This window comes from Mandrillus leucophaeus, unplaced genomic scaffold (genome assembly GCF_000951045.1).
Source record: "Mandrillus leucophaeus isolate KB7577 unplaced genomic scaffold, Mleu.le_1.0 Scaffold207, whole genome shotgun sequence".
Classification (NCBI taxonomy): Eukaryota; Metazoa; Chordata; class Mammalia; order Primates; family Cercopithecidae; genus Mandrillus; species Mandrillus leucophaeus.
This window is the reverse complement of record NW_012102110.1, coordinates 3,884,941-3,903,286: the sequence shown is the minus strand read 5'-3', so window position 1 is coordinate 3,903,286 and position 18,346 is coordinate 3,884,941. Positions and strand designations below refer to the sequence as shown.

Genomic DNA, 18,346 nt, shown 5'->3' with positions numbered 1-18,346 from the left:
CTTATGGCTTTTAAGATGACATCAGAGAATGGAGAATCATCAGGGATTTATATAAAAGTGTTCTTGAGCTGAAGCAAACAACACTCTCCACAACAATGGTAATCTAGATTAAAAAGTTCTCCCTCTCTTTAAATAATATTTTAATAGCTTTAGTTAAATATTGCACAGTTTCAAGAACATCCTGGCCAACATGGTGAAATCCCGTTTCTACTAAAAATACGAAAATTAGCTGGGTGTGGTGGTGCGCGCCTGTAGTCCCAGCTACTCGGGAGGCTGAGGCAGGAGAATCGCTTGAACCCGGAAGGTGGAGGTTGCAGTGAGCTGAGATTGCACCACTGCACTCCAGCCTGGTGACAGAGCGAGACTCGTCTCAAAAAAAAAAAAAAAAAAATTGCACACTTTCAGGAAGTGCTTTCATGTCATTATAGCATTTCTGTTTACCACAATTCTAACATGAGGAAAGGCAGTATCATCTCATTTTATAGGTAAGGAAGAGACACAGGGTTAAAGAGGTTAAATAACTCATCCAGGGTCACACTGTTAGTAAGTGAAAAGGCTCAGCATTATGTCACTGAAAGTTTTACTTCCTTACAGAGTCTTCTTCAGCTACATTCTTCATTTCTTCATTCCTACACTCACCTTCCACTGAGCACTACTAAATCCCAGCCACAGACCTTATTCAGGGATGGGTGAGATTTAACCCTAGCATAACTATGTGTGCACTTCCCTCCTCTCTCCACTTCTATATTGAATATAAGCTTCTTGAAGGCAGGAGCTGTGCCTTCTTCATCTTTATACCCCCTGCAGCAGCTAGGCAGAATAATAATGGGTGTGTGTGAAAAATGTCTGTTGAATTGAAGCTGATGATTTACCAGTAAAATTTACTCAAATACAAGCTTTGGTAATTTAGTGGAATTCTCAAAGGCAGGGGCCAGATCTTATCTGTCTTTAATTCCCCTGAGATATCTGGCTGGCAAAGTATCTAGTATATTTTATGTTCTAAAATAGAAGTGCACTGAATTAATTAATTCATAGCTCCTGTTTAGTTGCAAAAGGTACTATTGTTCTAATGTATTGTTCAGTGTAGAGTTAGTAATAATGAGACCAGCAATAATTGCTAATAATTATTGCTTAATGTACTACCACCTATTTCGTAAGCATCATCACATTCAATCCACACAAACAACCCTTAAGTTGGTTATTACTATGCCCATTTTAAAGGTGAAGAAACTGAGGCTTTGAGAGGTTAAGTAGCTGGCAAAGGTCTTAAAGCTAGAAGTATGGAGATAGGATGCAAACCTAGGCCTAGTCTGATTATAGGGATAGTGTTTTGACCACTGACCTACACTATCACCCAAGGGCAGAGCTTCTGAACCCGGGGTAAGTCACTTGTGAATTTACTCTTTTCCACTCCACAGATTGCAGCTATAACCGCTGAATGAACTTTAGAAATGGCAGTGCCTGGTGATCAGATGAGACAATATGTTGGTAGAAATCTATTAGTGTTACATGAAAACAGCTAAACTATTATTTATTCCTTCCTGTGGAATGAGCACTAGATTAATTTCCAAAGACTTGTATTGCTTTCCCTCCAAGTCATGTGCCATTAGGAAAGTCTTGTCACACCCTTAGGCTCCCATTTTCTCAATTCCAAAAGGAGAGGAGTGGAGAAGACCATCTTTGAGCTTCCTGGCCAAGAATTCTGTAGGGTGAAAGACATAAAATGCTACCATCTGCTGTCAAAAAGATATACTACAAGTTCCCTTATTCCTGAACATTCATAGAGGTTAGCATTTAGGCTTGTGCTTTTTCACTTATTCATTTATTCCTCACTCTCTTATTCATTTATTCCATTGACATTTGTCATAAGTTCTATTTTCCCACATTTTAAAGCTAAAGAATATATTAAAAAACCTTAAAAAATCTCATTCACATTTTAAATCACGTATGCAACCAACAAGGCTGCTAAATCTGTAATCTCTAAAGCCCTTGCTTCCCCCTCACTCCTTTCCAGCCCCTTTTCTCTGCAGGAGGAGGCATTTGCCTCCCACCTTGTGGGCCCAGTCCCCACTCGCTGTCAAGACCCAACCCTGACCATGAACAGCAGCTTTAACCCAGTATGGCCCTAGGAATTATCAACCTTGACTGATCCTGATCTTGAGCCCTGGTTTTTGCACTTGTGTTTCTACTTCATTCTCCAAATTTATGCTCTAAATTTAGGCAAACAGTTCCTCTTATTTTCCTATATGCCTGAATCCATTAATTTTTAACCCTCAACACTGCCCCCTAGAACCCCAATTTTCACAGAGTGTTTTGCAGAGTTCTAGGATACATCAGATGGACTCAGAGGCCTCCAAGTAAGCAGAGGCAGTGTGGCAGGTGGAGTTCTCAAGCTGTCTCTTCAGAGTGCAATGTGAGATTTCATTTTGGGGGATGGTTCTACAGAGAGTTCCACTTTAGTTAGAACACCAGTTCCCTAGGCCCTCTGGGATGTGGCCTCTGCCTCGTTGTTCCTTAGTATCTGCAGGGGGAATTGATTCCAGGACCCCCTGCAGATACCAGACTCCTCAGATGCTCAAGTCACTTATATAAAATGGCATATTTGCATACAACCTACATACATTCTCCTTTATACTTTTAAATCATCTCTAGATTACTTATAACACCCGATGCAAAGCCTACACATCACTTCTTCGGCATGGATTCAACATACTCAGCACATGGCAAATTCAAGTTTTGCTTTTTGGAACTTTATAGAATTTATCTTTTTCTGAATGTTTTTGATACACGATGAGTTGAATCCATAGATGCAAAACCCTTGGATCCAGAGGGTCGATTATTTTTCAGCCTTGCCTCTGCCTTTGCCCTTCAGGACCTGAAGCCCTTTTCATGAGCCTAAGCAGTGCTTGAGGTTCTTGTACCAACTCTGATGATGCCACCTGCATGACGAATTGCTTGTACACAGTTTCTGTATCCCTCCTGTCCCTGCCTGTTGGACCACTTTCATGATACAGACTGCTGAATTCCTAATCCCTTCACACTGTCTGTCATGGACCCTCTGGTGACCATGTTTGGCTGTTGAACTCCTAATGTCTGTTTTCACTGTGTGGGGAGGGGTCCTGGTCCCAAGTCCCAACCTCAGCTCTGCTCTTCTGCCTTATGCCTGCTTAGTCATGTCCTAAAATATGGTGAACTGGTGCCCCCTAAAACTCTGGCCCAGCTGACATCTCCATTTTTTCTTCATTCCCCCAACATTTCTCTGACTCCATGGGGCTTCCTAGTTTTAGTTCTTTCTTTTTTTTTTTTTTTTTGAGACAGAGGCTTGCTCTGTGGCCTAGGCTGGAGTGCAGTGGCCGGATTGCCTCAGCCTCCCGAGTAGCTGGGACTATAGGCGCCTGCCACCTCGCCCGGCTAGTTTTTTTGTATTTTTTAGTAGAGACGGGGTTTCACTGTGTTAGCCAGGATGGTCTCAATCTCCTGACCTCGTGACCCGCCCGTCTCGGCCCCTAGTTTTATTTCCAAAGTTTGAGTTTACAATATTCAACTCAGTTACATTTATTATTTATACTATATCTTCTTTCCAGAAAATTATTGAGAAAACTCTATCAAACTCAAGAAAAATGATATAATAAAAGGAAATAGAGAATTTACTAAATCTATTTGAAATAATATAAATCAATATGTTTATGAATTCAGATACAATCATGTATACCTACTTGATGGACTATAGGAAAACACCAATGAATACCCATATGTAATAGAACTGCCTTGGTAGTCAGTGAAAATCGAGCATTAAGCATGCAATAAATGCAGCCCTTATCTGTTTTCTATTTTTGTAATTACTCAGGAGTTTTTTTTTTTTTTTTTTGCCAAAGTTTTAGAGTAGGCTCAAGAATATGACCACTTCTCAAAGTTATGCATAAAGGTCATTCCTGGTTATAACTCTTTTCCTCTGCATCTGCACTAATCTCCATTCCAGTAGCATCCTTGATAACTCCACAAATGTCATTCACCCCATGTTTGCTGAGTGCCCACCATATGCCGGACCTGGGTTAGGCTTCCATGTAACTCATCTAGGCTGCCCCTCAAACAGGCAAAACCGCTTCTTTACATGATCCAGAGCCAAATTCTTAGTATGTAAGGGTCAAGGTTAATTTTTACCTAAGAGGGCTCAGAGACTTTTATAAATACAAAAGTCTGGATATGTAACCTTGGCTGAGCATCACTGACAAGACTGAAACTAAAGCACTATCCCCCAAAAGAATTTAATGCTGTAGTAATTCTCATTTTATACTAGGGCCCCCTTCAGTGAATTTTTAAAAACAGTAATTCCTCTTGTTTCTTTTCAAACCAGGTAGGAATACCTTTTAGAATGCATTTAAATTAAATTGTATTCATTACTGTATTCATTCATTTCATAAGTATTTGTAGAACCCCTCCTATGTGTCAGGACCTGTTCTCTGGGATACAGTGTTTCAAGAACTGACAAGGTCCCTGCTTTCCTGCAGCTGACATTATACATATTCTTCAGTTTAAAGTTGTAATTCTGGGAGATTATGAGAAACCTATTTTTGTGAAAACGTTCACAGAGACTTCATGTCTAGGACTTACATCAATAGACATGTTTCAAAAATGTTTAGTAAATTGACTTGACATGTCAGATATGAAGTTGTTAATTACTCAATGATTTGAGAGTACTGAACTGAAATTCACTATGTTACTTTGGCTATTTGAATGGATTCATGCAATAAGAATCCATAATCCTTCAATGAAAAGTACATGGACCAGTATATAAAAGCCAAATACTGTACATCAGTTTTCCATGAGGGAGCACATAGGTCTTGAAGAGGTTTATAAAAATCAAACTAGCTAAGTAAATGAGACTTATCTGACCAAGGTATTGTGTTCAGAATAGCCTTAGATTTAAAGAAAGAATAGTCACTTCATTTGTCAATAACCCAACATTTACTGATAAATAATAGTCTTATGTTAGAGAATCTAATGGGGAGAAAGGAATAATGCTAAGAAAATACGTAACTGCAATAATTTGTAAAAATACTTTTGGGGGGAAATTGTGAATTAAAATTTAATTTCATTTATTCATTCACTTGGCAAGTGGTTACTGAGCACTGCCTCTTGAGATCCTGAGATGGGAATTATGGAAGGCTCAAGGATGAATGATTCTTGGGTTTTAGACACTTTCCATCCAGTAGAAGAGGGAGAGTATGACATGTGACATGGCAGCACATGAGTTCAGACAAAAAGCTGAATAATTCAGAGGAGAAGAGTTCAGGCTGTGGTGATCAGCAGAGTCTTCAGAGAGGTTACGAGTTAAATCCTGGAAGATTAGTGGGATTTTATCCCATGAAAATGGAAAAATTCTCAGGGGAATGTGAGCCAAGAACCAGAAGCAATAACACACAAAGTCACTTCAGGGAATTCCCAGAAACTAATCAATCTTGACCAGGAGGTTTTGAGCTTTCCTGTATTAAAATACAATAACAAAATAAACCAAAAAAGAATTAGCGAGGAGATTCAAATGGAAGAAATAGTTCGAGGCAGAAAGCAATCATTGCAGTTTTAGGTGTGTTGAATTTGAGGAGATGGCATGATATATGGGAGTAAGTAGTCTCAGGCAAGAGGAAGGATGGAAATGAAATCCTAGATTGCACCCATTCAAATAAGATAGTGGGAGCTGCGGCAGGCTACAAAGTCTCTGAAGCAGAGGGTGTAGAGAACACAGGGTAACACTGTAAGTTCTTGAGTATTGCTGCCTAAATGTTTGACTTCCTTGTCTTCATGACTTGTACCTATACTCCTCTCTGTAAGCTCACCATCCTCCCACTGCCCTTTGCAACAAATGACCTACAGTATATGTTGTGGAATGCTGCTGCCTAGCAGAACATCTGGAATATAGGTGCTCAATAAATATTTTTTGAATATATAAGTAATGAACTTTGTGTAACACAGAACTTCTGAATAAACTTGGAGATTGTGACATTCTTAATTTGATACTCTAGCCATCAAGTGCCCAGAACTCTTCGCCCCAGAGCAGGGCAGCCTGGATTGTTCTGACACTCATGGAGGATTCAATGTTGGCTCCACCTGCCATTTCTCTTGTAACAAGGGCTTTAAGCTGGAGGGGCCCAATAATGTGAAATGCACAACTTCTGGAAGATGGTCAGCTACTCCACCAGCCTGCAAAGGTAATAATATGTACTTACTGAGACAGTTCTACTTTTGGAAATTTATTCCACAACAACAAACAATTATCTAGTTCTTATATGTGAACTAGATAATTGTACATATTACCACTATTTGGATTTAGCAAACAGCTGAAGGATTTTAAAACGTCTAAGGAGTGACAGGATATTTTTATGTTTGTGAATAAAAGATACATTGATTCTTAAGCAGGAATTTTGTTTCATGGCTTCTTTTTTTGAAAGAGCTTTGTTGAGCGAACTGAATGGTCTCCATTAATTTATTGCTGAGAGAAACAGAGATAATCCTGGGGTAGAGTCACTGGTCCAGTTTTTCAAATTTAGGAATTGAGGCCCAGAAAGGTCAATCATCATCTTCCTGCCACATGGCAAGTTAATGACAAAGCTGGTGGGATCATTCAAATGGAAGAAATAGTTTGAGATAGAAAGCAATCATTGCAGTAAATTTCAACTTTCACATTGACCTTTAGTGAGAGAACAGTACCACTTCCCAGTAAAGCAGGGTTGGGCAGGCAGTTGGCCCATGTATATTTGGCTTTCTGCTGAATTTCTTACATTTCTGTACCATTTTTTGCTTCTTTTTAAAATAGCAATAACAATGACTCCCCTAATTTCTTCTCTTGGCCAGGAGAATGATCTCCTCAAGGATGCTTTTTAATAATTTTCCTCATCTGGTTTTCTATATCTGACACTTATAGTTTTTCTAAACTTCTCTAGTAGCTCTTGCTAGAACCTCCCTTGTTATGAAGGGAGTGAAAAGCAGTTATTCCAGATTAGCCTTAACTCTTTACACTTCTTTTAATTGGGAGCTCTCTGAATTGAAACGTTTTCTCACAACAGGCATAGCATCACTTCCTAGTCCAGGGGTGCAATGCCCAGCCCTCACCACACCTGGGCAGGGAACCATGCACTGTAGGCATCATCCGGGAACCTTTGGTTTTAATACCACCTGTTACTTTGGCTGCAATGCTGGATTCACACTCATAGGAGACAGCATTCTCAGTTGCAGACCTTCAGGACAATGGACAGCAGTAACTCCAACATGCAGAGGTAAGATGAAAAGGAGAAGGCAATTCTGATGCTGCCTTCCTGCAAGTACTCAAGCTAGCCATTGTGCCTGTATGTTGAAGTCTCACCCAACCACAACCACTACTTCCAAGTGTCATCTCCCCTGTGAAATCCACACCAATCCCAATTAAAAGTAATGTGTCACAGGCACATCACTTCTGCCCTTCCTCATGTCACAAGCTAAAGCTAATACGCAAGTACTCAGAGACTTGAAGAAACATTTGCAGATGTCCGAGATGTGTTAGAAAAATAGGTATATTAAATGTAAAACCTGCTATAGAAATTGGTAAATTAAAAGTTGCATATTACATGACTATATAAACATTCCATAGTTTCATAATAATTTGAACCTAAATAAAAATTAAGCCATACGTGATATTTCCTGAAGAGCTATCACCCTATACATAAAGCATTGAGACCTATGTTTCTTTCATTTTTGTATCCCCCAAAAAACATAGCACGGTGCTTTGCAAATGACACTACTGATCAATAACATTTATTTGAATTAAATCTAATTTCCTGACCTTTAATTTCCTATCCATAAATTAGAAAGAATAACCTGAAGTTCCCTGAAAATGTAGTTTAAGGAGGATGACAGTCTACTTCTTTCAAACTTCCAGTGTCCAGATATGCTGAACACTTATTAAGTATTTTAATAAACATATACTGACATGCCAGTTGATCGCAAATGTAGTAACAACATTTAGACCAGTAGTATTTTTAAGAACCAAAATTTTGTAAATAGTATATTTGGAGGCAAGATTTATCAATGCATTAGCAGGTATTTATCAGATGCTACTACGTATCCATCTTTCCATCTTGGTTCTTTGGCTATCACCCTTTGGGAGAATATTTTCATGTATGTGCTGTTAGAAGAGCTACTGTGAATATTGGAAGTGGCTCATATCCTTTCTGACCTTTTACATTCTGCCTCATTTATTGGCACTGTTAGGTTACAAAATAAACTATAATCTCTTTCACCTCCAATCCACATGTTGTTTCTCTTCCATTCTTTCTTTTCTGCAGCTGTGAAATGCCCAGAACTACATGTTAATAAGCCAATAGTGATGAACTGCTCCAACCTCTGGGGAAACTTCAGTTATGGATCAATCTGCTCTTTCGATTGTCTAGAGGGCCAGTTACTTAATGGCTCAGCACAAACAGCATGCCAGGAGAATGGCCATTGGTCAACTACTATGCCAACCTGCCAAGGTACAATTTTCATGTGGGTTAAGAAGTCACTTTGATGTGGAAAATAACAAAATCAGTGTTTCTTCTGTGTCTTTCTCATAGTGGTCTTGCTTTCCATCACTGGGTTTCCCCCTGCTTAATAAGTTTTTCACAATGAATCAGGCAGAATCTCCTTACCTTATAGAGTGGTGGAAATTCAATCCAGTGACTGCAGGTAATCACCCCTCCTTGTCAGTGTTCAATTTGTGAAGTGAAACCTTTCCCTTCATTATACTCTCTGTTTAACAGACCTTGAAGTTTCAAAATGTTTTAAACTGGGAGTTATTTCATGCAGATTTCTAATTTATTATATCAGAAGACCTTTGCTTACCACTTAACACTAAAAATGCCCTAGCAGATCTTCCTCAATTAAGTTCTATCTGTTTGCAAAAACTTATTTGGGCTTGTATTTCAGCCCCTTATTTTTTCCCCTCATGGCTTGTCCTGACTACCTTTTGTTACATAACTGAATCTTTGCCAAAAAAATTACCCACAGTTTATTTTATTTGCCTAAACTTACATGTGTAGGCTTCTTATGTTTACAGTTTATTTTACTGGGTCCTTACCTTAATTTTCTTGGAAATTACAGTTTATATTTAAGCCTTAGGAATACAATAAGGCCCCACTTTTATTTTATTTGCCCAAACTTACATGTATAGGCTTCTTGTGTCTACAATTTCTTTTATTGGGTCCTCACCCTGATTCCTTTGGATATTATGGTTTATATTTAAGCCTTGGAATAAAATAAGGCCCCACTTCCCATTTTGTTACAGTGGATTTATGAATTCCAGATCTTCTTTCATGTTAGCTTGTCAGCATTGCCAGGACCTTTGGTGATCCCACTTGATCTCACATCTTAGAGTTCTCGGAAACTTTCTGAGAGAGAAAGATTATTCGTTTGCATAATACGCTTCTTATGTCTTGCATGTGTGTGTGTTTGTTTTGCAGCAGGACCACTGACTATTCAGGAAGCCCTGACTTACTTTGGTGGAGCGGTGGCTTCTACAACAGGTCTGATAATGGGTGGGACGCTCCTGGCTTTGCTAAGAAAGCGTTTCAGACAAAAAGGTAAATAGGAAAGAGTCTTCTCTTTGCTTTTTTCTTTCACATAATTTAGGGTGGGGAAGTAGAACCACAACTTCAGTAGTTCATGTTGGAAAATATTTGCATTAAAAGAAAAAAAAAAAGCCAAGATAAGTGATCTTGAGAACTGACTGTCCATTAGAATCACCTAGGGAACTTCATAAAAATATAGATCCTTCTATGGGGAGACTTGGGAGTGGCTGCAGAAATCTGAATTTTTCAAAACCCCTCTCCCAAAATTCAAATGAGGTTACTTTGCAGTTTGGCATTTGGGGCCTCTGGTCTAAGTACCCTAGGCTATCACTAAAACTAATTAGAAAGGTGTTATGCTTCCTTACTTCACTCATTTCTTCATGTAGCAGTCATTTATTCATCATCTCTGTTAAGAGTGTGAGACTCATAATGATGGTTTCTGATATTAAGGAAGGAATAATCCAGGAGGGGAGACAGGTGAAATCAATGCTGGTAGTGAAGTGTGGTAAGTGTGTTAGGACACAAATACAACCTAGGTATTATTAGAACATAGACTAGGGATGCCTTAACCAGACTGTCAGGTGAGAAAGCCTTTTTCAAGCTTAACTTTGAAGAATGAGTGGCATTTAGCCCAGGGGAAAATGGAAGTAGAGTTCCATTAGAGAAAATGGCATGTAGAAAGACATGAAAGTGTGAAATCATTGAGAAGATGGTATGTTTCACAGTTAAGTGCATCTGAATCAAAAGGGGATTATGGAGGAGGCAGGAGATGAAGTTAGGGGCAGAAGAAGCTGCCCCTGTATTGGTGACCTGGTGTGATAAGCGAAGAGATTTACTTTTTCTCCTGAAAACTTGTGAAGTTGATGCAGGATTTAAACAGAGAAGACCAAATAGATGAAAACTCTCTGTAAGGGAAGCTGTGTTCATCAGATTGTTCATCAGAAAAATAACTTTAGTCTAGGAATTAAAGATGGGAACATCCCATCTCTTAAGGTTTAAAACATCCTTTCTCAATCTTCTCCACTTAGCCTGCGTATAAGTTCATAAAGTTTTGTTTATAACCTAATGGGGCTCTTCTTCATCACTCCTCATAGAAAGTAACTAGGGGCATCAGAGAGACCATTAGTGCTCAAATCAAGGTAATTGAAAGTGGCTATGTGAAAAAATCTGAGAGAGTTCTCATTGAATTTCTCTATTATTGACATAGGTCTCAACACCTATTCTTAACTGCTCAGAGGCAAAACCACGTGTTCCCTACTCTTATTCTTTCTCCATTTACAATGCTACCAAAACATTGAGGCTGTTTTTCCAAATCTTCGTATATTCTCCTGTGAGTGGCCAAGACAATAGACAAAGGTCAATACTCTGCTTCAGTACCAAAGAGATGTACTGAGAGCTACAGTGAATCCCTCCATGCAAAATGTGTGCTTGCTCAACCAAACCCAGAACCCAGAAGGCAGAGGCAAGAGCTCCTAGACCTTAATCTCTATGATCATGTAGGAATCACTCTAATCTTGATGTTTCCGCCAAGTCCTTTCTTTGACTTTGAGACATTTCCAGGGGACCCTGTAACAGTGCAGAAGGACAAATAGCTACCCATGTTCCAATATTTTTAATAATAAATACATTCATTTGTTGGGGATGGGAGCTTTTTTTCCTGGGCTTCTCCCAATTTGATTTTAGGCTTTCAAGTTTTCTATGGCCAAATAAGAGGGAAATGCTGCAGCCATAGCTGAAAATTCAACTATGAGAGTCTGTCATTTGGATAAAAATATGCTACCTAGGAGGAAAAACATCCACTGTTCTGTTGGTTTGGATTTATGTATGTGATTAGCTTGCCCAGCTAAGGGCTGAGGGCAAGTGACACAAGATGCCCTGAAAAGAAATTGAGTTATGTATATACTGAAAGGAAGGAGGAAGAAAGTGAGAGGACTCTGGAGTTAAATATTGTCAAATGTTCAATTTAGCCTAAAACACTTTCTACCTTTCAGGGAGAGACTGTTTCCAATATTCCCCTTTTAATGAGCCGACCTGAAAATCAGTCTACTGGTTTTCCCCAATAATTTCTATCCTTAATGACCCTCTCTTTCATCTTGTTTTTTTTTTTTTTTAATCAATCATTCTTATCTTCTCGCTTATTTTAGATGATGGGAAATGCCCCTTGAATCCTCACAGGTAAGGTAGAAATGTTTTATGATTGAGTAAATTTTGCTAGCTTGACTTTATAATTCACTGTAATATGTCAGAATGATTACATGCAATGCCTGCCTCCTTTTTACAATGTCTTTTAAAATGTCTTCTTTTCTATTCTGAAGTAAAATACACAGATAACAAATATTCTCATTATAACATAAAGTAGAAATAAAACGAAAAGTAATTTATAATAAAAACACGATGCAAAAACTTAGGCGCTGTGCCAGCAGATGCAATGAGGTCATCAGAAACATGCACCTTCCAGCAGAATCACTAGGAAAGCAGCAGCCATGCAGGTGGACTGATGGGGGAATGTTGTATTAGTGACTCAAAGAGCATTAGAGCTGTGGCCAACACTAATCTAATTTTTCAAAATGGTGAACAACTCTGGTAAAGAGTCCTAAAACCTGTGATAATTGTCCCTTGATTCATATGGCAATTACACTTTTTAAAGATGCAAAAAATGCTTAATATTTACATGTAAAGCGCTTGCGTTCCAGGCTCAGAGATTTTTAACCTGTATAAATATTGAGCAGATATTCCAAAGTTATGTGGGGTGTTGGACAATTCTTTTGTGTCCTGTACCCCCTGCTGTTTATAATCTAGCAAGAGTTTTCAAAAAGGGACAGTATGCCTCCAAGGGTATTTCTTTTGATTTTTGCAACGAACAAGAACTCTACTGACATTGAGTGGGCAGGAGGCAGGGGTGCTGGATATCTTTTAAAGACATTTCCATCCTGGAGGAAATAGAAATCCTTATATGAACCCTATTGTCACAGACATCCAGCACCCTTGCCCCATACCTACTCAGTATCAGTAGAACTCTTGATGGTTATAAAAATCAAAAAACACCCCTAGGGGGCACACTGCCCCTTTTGAAAACTACCGTTAGATTATCATAAACTACCGTTAGATTATCAAGTGTTAATGCCAAGAATTTTGTAACTACTTCTTCTCACCTAGAAGAGGTTGCAGCGCCTTAGAGGGTATAACAGGTATTCAGTAGGTAAAACATCAACAATAACCTAGTGCGGGTACAAAATACAATGTAAATTACCCAGAGCTGTTAAGTGGGATATCGAATATTTCTTTGGCCTTTATTTTTCTTTCCTTTCTAAAGCAGAATTCCAGGGGTGGATGGTAATTTATGGTTTCTGGAAATACTATGGGTTGGACTGTGTTGTTGACAACTAAGCAGTATATGGTGGTCACCCTTTTGTTTCTGTTTTTTAGCCACCTAGGAACATATGGAGTTTTTACAAATGCTGCATTTGACCCAAGTTCTTAAGGTAACATACCTATGAAGATATTTTTGAAGGAAATAGAACAATAGGGAAAAAGGAAGACTATAAAGCTTAACTTTTCTTTATGTAATCATGTATTACGTTTTAAGTATGTATTAGATTTTCAGGCATGAAGGAAATTGTGTTGGCAGTAGGACACAGGTATGACAACGGAATGACAATAGAGTTCACATAAGGATTTCCATTTCCTCCAGGACAGAAATGTCCTAACAAGACATAACTTATTTCAGGATGTGTGACATTTCCATGATTGGCTGCTAGGTGGTGATGACGTGACCTTTCCTGCAAAGCAGAAGTCAAGACTGCTGAAAAATGTTTTCGAACTGTTATGCAGTCAATTCCCTATGCTACCTGCTGGAAAAACAAAAATAATCTGATGCTATCCCTCTCCCAAAAAATTCAGTGGGTAGCTGAGTGTCCTACAAAAAACCTGAATGGCAGAATATTCAAAATCTAGAAAGAAAAGATTATGCTGAGCCTCAGGGGGTAGATATGATGAGCAATTTTTTTCTTTCCTTTTTTTTTTAAGGAAATGATAATTATTTAAATTTCTTTGGTCTCATTTTCAGAGACCTGTCCTTTTCCTGGTCACCTCATTCAGCTCCATATGATCCTGTTGTGAACATCAAGTTTCCTGCTAGACTTGACTTAACTATAACGCATTTGCTGCAGTTTTCCATAAACATCTGTGAATCAAAGACATGGAATTACCTTAGATTAGCTCTGGACCAGCCTGTTGGACCAGCTGTGGACCAACCCTGTTTCCTGAGTTTGGGATTGTGGTACAATCTCAAATTCTCCACCTACCACCCCTTCCTGCCCCACCTCTTCTCTTCCTGTGATACAAGCCACAGAAGCCAGGAGCAAAAGTTTCTGCAGTAGTCTCTGTGCTTTGACTCACCTGTCACTTGAACTACCAGTGAACCAAAGAGACTGGAGCATCTGACTCACAAGAAGACCAGACTGTGGAGAAACAAAAATACCTCTTTATTTTTTGATTGAAGGAAGGCTTTCTCTACTTTGTTGGAAAGCAGGTGGCATCTCTAACTGGAAGCAATTCCTGTAGCATCTTCTGGAGTCTCCAGTGGTTGCTGTTGATGAGGCCTCTTGGACCTCTGCTCTGAGGCTTCCAGAGAGTCCTCTGGATGGCACCAGAGGCTGCAGAAGGCCAAGAATCAAGCCAGGAGGATACATGTCACTGTGGACCTTCCTGCCACCAGTCACTGTCCCTCAAAGGACCCAAAGACCAATATTCAAATGTATAATTAAAAGAATTTTCCCCAAATGCCATGTTCCTCTATTTGATGGTTCGTTCAGTAAGGTCTGTGTATATCACATTGTTTGCCATCAGTGTAATAACACATAATTATGGTTGTCCTATTTACACCTCAACCATTCAGTCAGCCAGCAAATTTGTATCACACACCCTCCACTCAGAAAATCAGAGAAATGGAAAAATTCTTCATCACCTTAATGTTTTACAGGGAAGAACAAATGTGTTTTACATGTTCTTTAAATACCATGTTTAATAAATAGGTCATTGAAAGTTATACAGTGTTTATCTGGAACTGATGTTAAAAAAAATAGAGAGTCAAACATTATAGTAGTCATCTTGTCTCTGTAAAATGTAATGCAATAAACATGTCATGTACACTGTATATACATAAGCAAACATCCAAGTAAAAAAAGCAGCCTACTCAAAGGTTACAGTAATGTTGCAACAATGTTGGTAGTAACCTTGGGATTTAGGGACACAGTGCTTTCAAAACGTTTCTCTGATACACTGCCAGTAGCATCTCTGACTGCTTATTTATACGTCAATCAATAGGCTAGATGTTCTAGGACTTTGGTCTCAGCCCTATTTCCTGAGTCAGAATCTACATTTTGTAAAAGTTCCCCTGGGAATTCTGATGGGCTACCAACTTTGGGAGACACTGATAACATTGTAGATAAAGAAGTGTAAGCAACTGTTCAGTCAGGGAGACAATAGATACCTACATGGAATAACCAAAGGTAATTAACATGATTATACAATTTGAATAGTGTTATAATAGTTCATAAAATGGAAAAGTCCATTGGAGCCCAGAATCTGGCAGACAGGCAGAACCCTGCACTGTAAAGAATGACCCAGCAAAGAGGAAGAAAATGGGCATTCTAAGTTGGTAGAATAATATCAGCACAGGAGGAAAGACAGAACACTGAGGGGAGTGGGGAGGGGGGAAAAGGGTGTTGATGAGCCTGATATCATTAACAGAGACCTCATGTGAGGTGCCAGATTACAATTTATTGAATGTACTGAATGCATAAAGCATGACAGAAACTTGGAGCCATGCAGATACAGGGAACCCAGGACAAGTCATTATGATGTCTCAGACGATATAATTCTCAGATTCTCTATCAACAGCAAAGTAAGATTTAAGGTGGTGTGAAACAACTAGATCCTTCAAGAAATACAAGAATACAAGGGGTCCTAGAGACAGGAAAATATGATCATAGTAACAAATTTGTGACCTTCCTTCCTTCCTTCCTTCCTTCCTTCCTTCCTTCCTTCCTTCCTTCCTTCCTTTCTTTCTTTCTTTCTTTCTTTCTTTCTTTCTTTCTTTCTTTCTTTCTTTCTTTCTTTCTTTCTTTCTCTCTCTCTCTCTCTCTTCTTTCTTTCTTTTTTTTTTTTTGATGGAGTTTTGTTCTTGTAGCCTAGGCTGGAGTAAGATGGCACGTTATCAGCTCACTGCAACCTCCACTTTCCGGGTTCAAGCAATTCTCTTGCCTCAATCTCTTGAGTAGGTGGGATTACAGGTGTCCATCACAACTCCTGGCTAATTTTTTTGTATTTTTAGTAGAGACAGGGTTTCACCATGTTGACCAGGCTGGTCTTGAGCTCCTGACCTCAGGTGATTCACTCTCCTTGGCCTCCCAAAGTGCTGGGATTACAGGCGTGAGCCACTGCGCCTAGCCGCTGTGTGCTAAGTGCTGGAACTATAGTTTACAGTAGCATTTTGTCCTCCCAACATACCCTATCAGGAAAAACCATTATTGTCATCCTTATTTCACAGATACCAAAACTGAACAGAGAGGTACAGTAACTTGCCCAAGACAACACAGCTAGTAAGTGAAACTGAAAACTGGACAACTGATTTTTTTTTCAGCCAAGTTCTTTAAGCCCTCTGCTATGCTGCAGCTTAGCTAGCTACAGGCCCTTATCAAGGCAGAACTGTGCCTTGATAGAGACCAGGAAGGCGATTCAGAGCAGTAGGCCTTGTCCTTGTGTTTGTTCCCTTCTCCTCCACCACTTGAAAATAGTGTTTCAGTGCCGGGTAACAGGGCACAATACTCTTTTCCTCAGATCAAAAGGCGAGCCATCTGCTTAAGGTGGTTGGGTACCACTGCACTGCACAGAAGGTTCTCCAAGTGTGAGCTTGGACCCAGGCAGGCCTCAGGTCAGTGGTAAGGGACCACTGCTTCCGTGCTGTTGGCCGGTGGAAATGGAGGGATACAGCTTTGTCCGGCTCATGAATCCCTGGGCATTGCCCCGCCTGCTAGAGCCTCTGATCTCTGCCCCTTCTTCACCTGTAGTAAAACAGTCACTAGTTTGGTTGCTCTCCCTAATACCTCTGGTCGCTGGGAGCTGTGATCTCACCAAGCCCCTGCCAGGAAAAGCCCCAGAAAAAGGGGAGGGAGGGAGAGCCAGAGGCTGCCGCTGCAGTTTGCAAGAACCGCAGGGGAGAAGGACGCTGCCACCCACAGCCTTCAGAGCTCATTGCAGCTGGGACAGCCAGGAGCGGGGTTAGTCAGCAGCTCGACGAGCGGCTGCCCAGGTCCTGGGGTGGTGGCAGCCAGCGGGAGCAGGAAAGGAAGCATGTTCCCACGCTGCCCACGCCTCTGGGTCCTGGTGGTCTTGGGCACCAGCTGGGTAGGCTGGGGGAGACAAGGGACAGAAGCGGTACAGCTAAGGCAGTTCTACGTGGCTGCTCAGGGCATCAGTTGGAGCTACCGACCTCAGTCCACAAACTCAAGGTAACTCAGGTGTGGATCTGGGTGGGCTTCTCTAGAGAGGAAAATCTGTTTCTTTTAGACAACATTTCCTTTGCAATGTCATGGCTTTTTTTTTTTAAACTTCAGGTAAGTAAATATAACTAATAGGAGAGTACACTGAATTAAATAAACTGGGCGAATGCTAATTTTGCCTCCAATAATGTAGTTTATCATTCTGAGGGTATAGAAAGCATTCCATTTGATTGGTTAGATGATGCTTTCTTTTCAAGTTTATTTTCAATACAGTTTTGTTAGTATGTTTGTGTTGGCTTATATATTGGTGAATTCAAAGGCACCAGGGATTGCTTCCGCATTAGTGCTTTCTGGAAATTCCTGTTCCAGATTTTTAGTTGTATAGTATTTTTATAAGACTCCTATTTACATATTATTTATTCCCTTGTCTACATAGCTTCATCTTCTAAAACTAAAAATGAACACCTTGTGCTTTTTGTCATATAATTTTATTGCTGCCTTATAAATGATTTTCAAAATATCATCAGTTCTTGTATGTTTTTGTACTTTCACCTTTTTTCTGCTTCATATTTGACTTACTTATCCTACTGAATGTGACTCTTCATTTTTTTCTCTCTGTTAATCATGTCCTGGGATATGACTTATTCATCCTGTTGAATGTGACTCTTCATTTTTTTCTCTCTGTTAATCATGTCCTGGGATATGGTATATAACTGAGAGGAGGTTTAATTCATATAAAATACTACCCTTGAGTTGCAAACTATTTTTTCTAATTGAAATGTTAAAAATAAGACTTCTCAGAAATTAACTAAATCATAGAGTCTATTCAATATTTCCAGTTAGTTATTTTTTAAATGGTAAACCTGCTAGTGTGACTCACTTTTTTCCCTAACATCACAGTTTATTATGAAAGATGTGTTCCTCTTTTACAATTACAAAACCAAAGCAATCTGCCAAAAACTAATGTAATATTGGAGATCTTTTAGTGTATAATACTAACCTTTTTAAAACTCTCATTGTAACTGGGTTATTTTGCAGGGTATTACACATGATCTTGGTCTTATAAGAAGAAGAGATCCCTCCTTTTCAAAAATAATCATTTTAAATATTGTACTTCAAAGTGACAATCTAGGTCACACCCACACCCTTCGGAACTGCCGTAAGCTAAAACCCCAAGGAAAATAACAGTCCTTCTAACACTGATCTTGCCTGCTCATGAGTAGAATGCAAACTTGGTTGTTGGCTTTCTTATAGCATGCTGGGTTTACG

General features: G+C 39.4%; 2 protein-coding genes across 3 annotated transcripts in view; both read left to right on the top strand.

Annotated features, from left to right (window-relative positions):
* SELP (selectin P (granule membrane protein 140kDa, antigen CD62)) overlaps positions 1 to 14,357 on the top strand; it is a 41,668-nt gene extending 27,311 nt beyond the window's left edge. Inside the window, exons 11-17 of one of the 2 annotated variants that reach the window (XM_011979951.1) lie at positions 6,021 to 6,206; positions 7,062 to 7,271; positions 8,316 to 8,501; positions 9,471 to 9,587; positions 11,720 to 11,750; positions 13,002 to 13,057; positions 13,745 to 14,357. In XM_011979951.1, coding sequence (XP_011835341.1) covers positions 6,021 to 6,206; positions 7,062 to 7,271; positions 8,316 to 8,501; positions 9,471 to 9,587; positions 11,720 to 11,750; positions 13,002 to 13,056 — 785 coding nt within the window. In that variant the 3' untranslated portion in view covers position 13,057; positions 13,745 to 14,357. Of the gene's footprint in view, positions 1 to 6,020; positions 6,207 to 7,061; positions 7,272 to 8,315; positions 8,502 to 9,467; positions 9,588 to 11,719; positions 11,751 to 13,001; positions 13,058 to 13,744 lie in introns of both variants that reach the window. The other variant, XM_011979949.1, reaches the window with a different exon arrangement.
* A 2,328-nt stretch (positions 14,358 to 16,685) lies between these two features.
* F5 (coagulation factor V (proaccelerin, labile factor)) overlaps positions 16,686 to 18,346 on the top strand; it is a 71,360-nt gene continuing 69,699 nt past the window's right edge. The window contains 1 exon segment of the mRNA XM_011979948.1: positions 16,686 to 17,086. Within this exon segment, the coding sequence (XP_011835338.1) occupies positions 16,929 to 17,086 (158 nt within the window). The 5' untranslated portion in view covers positions 16,686 to 16,928.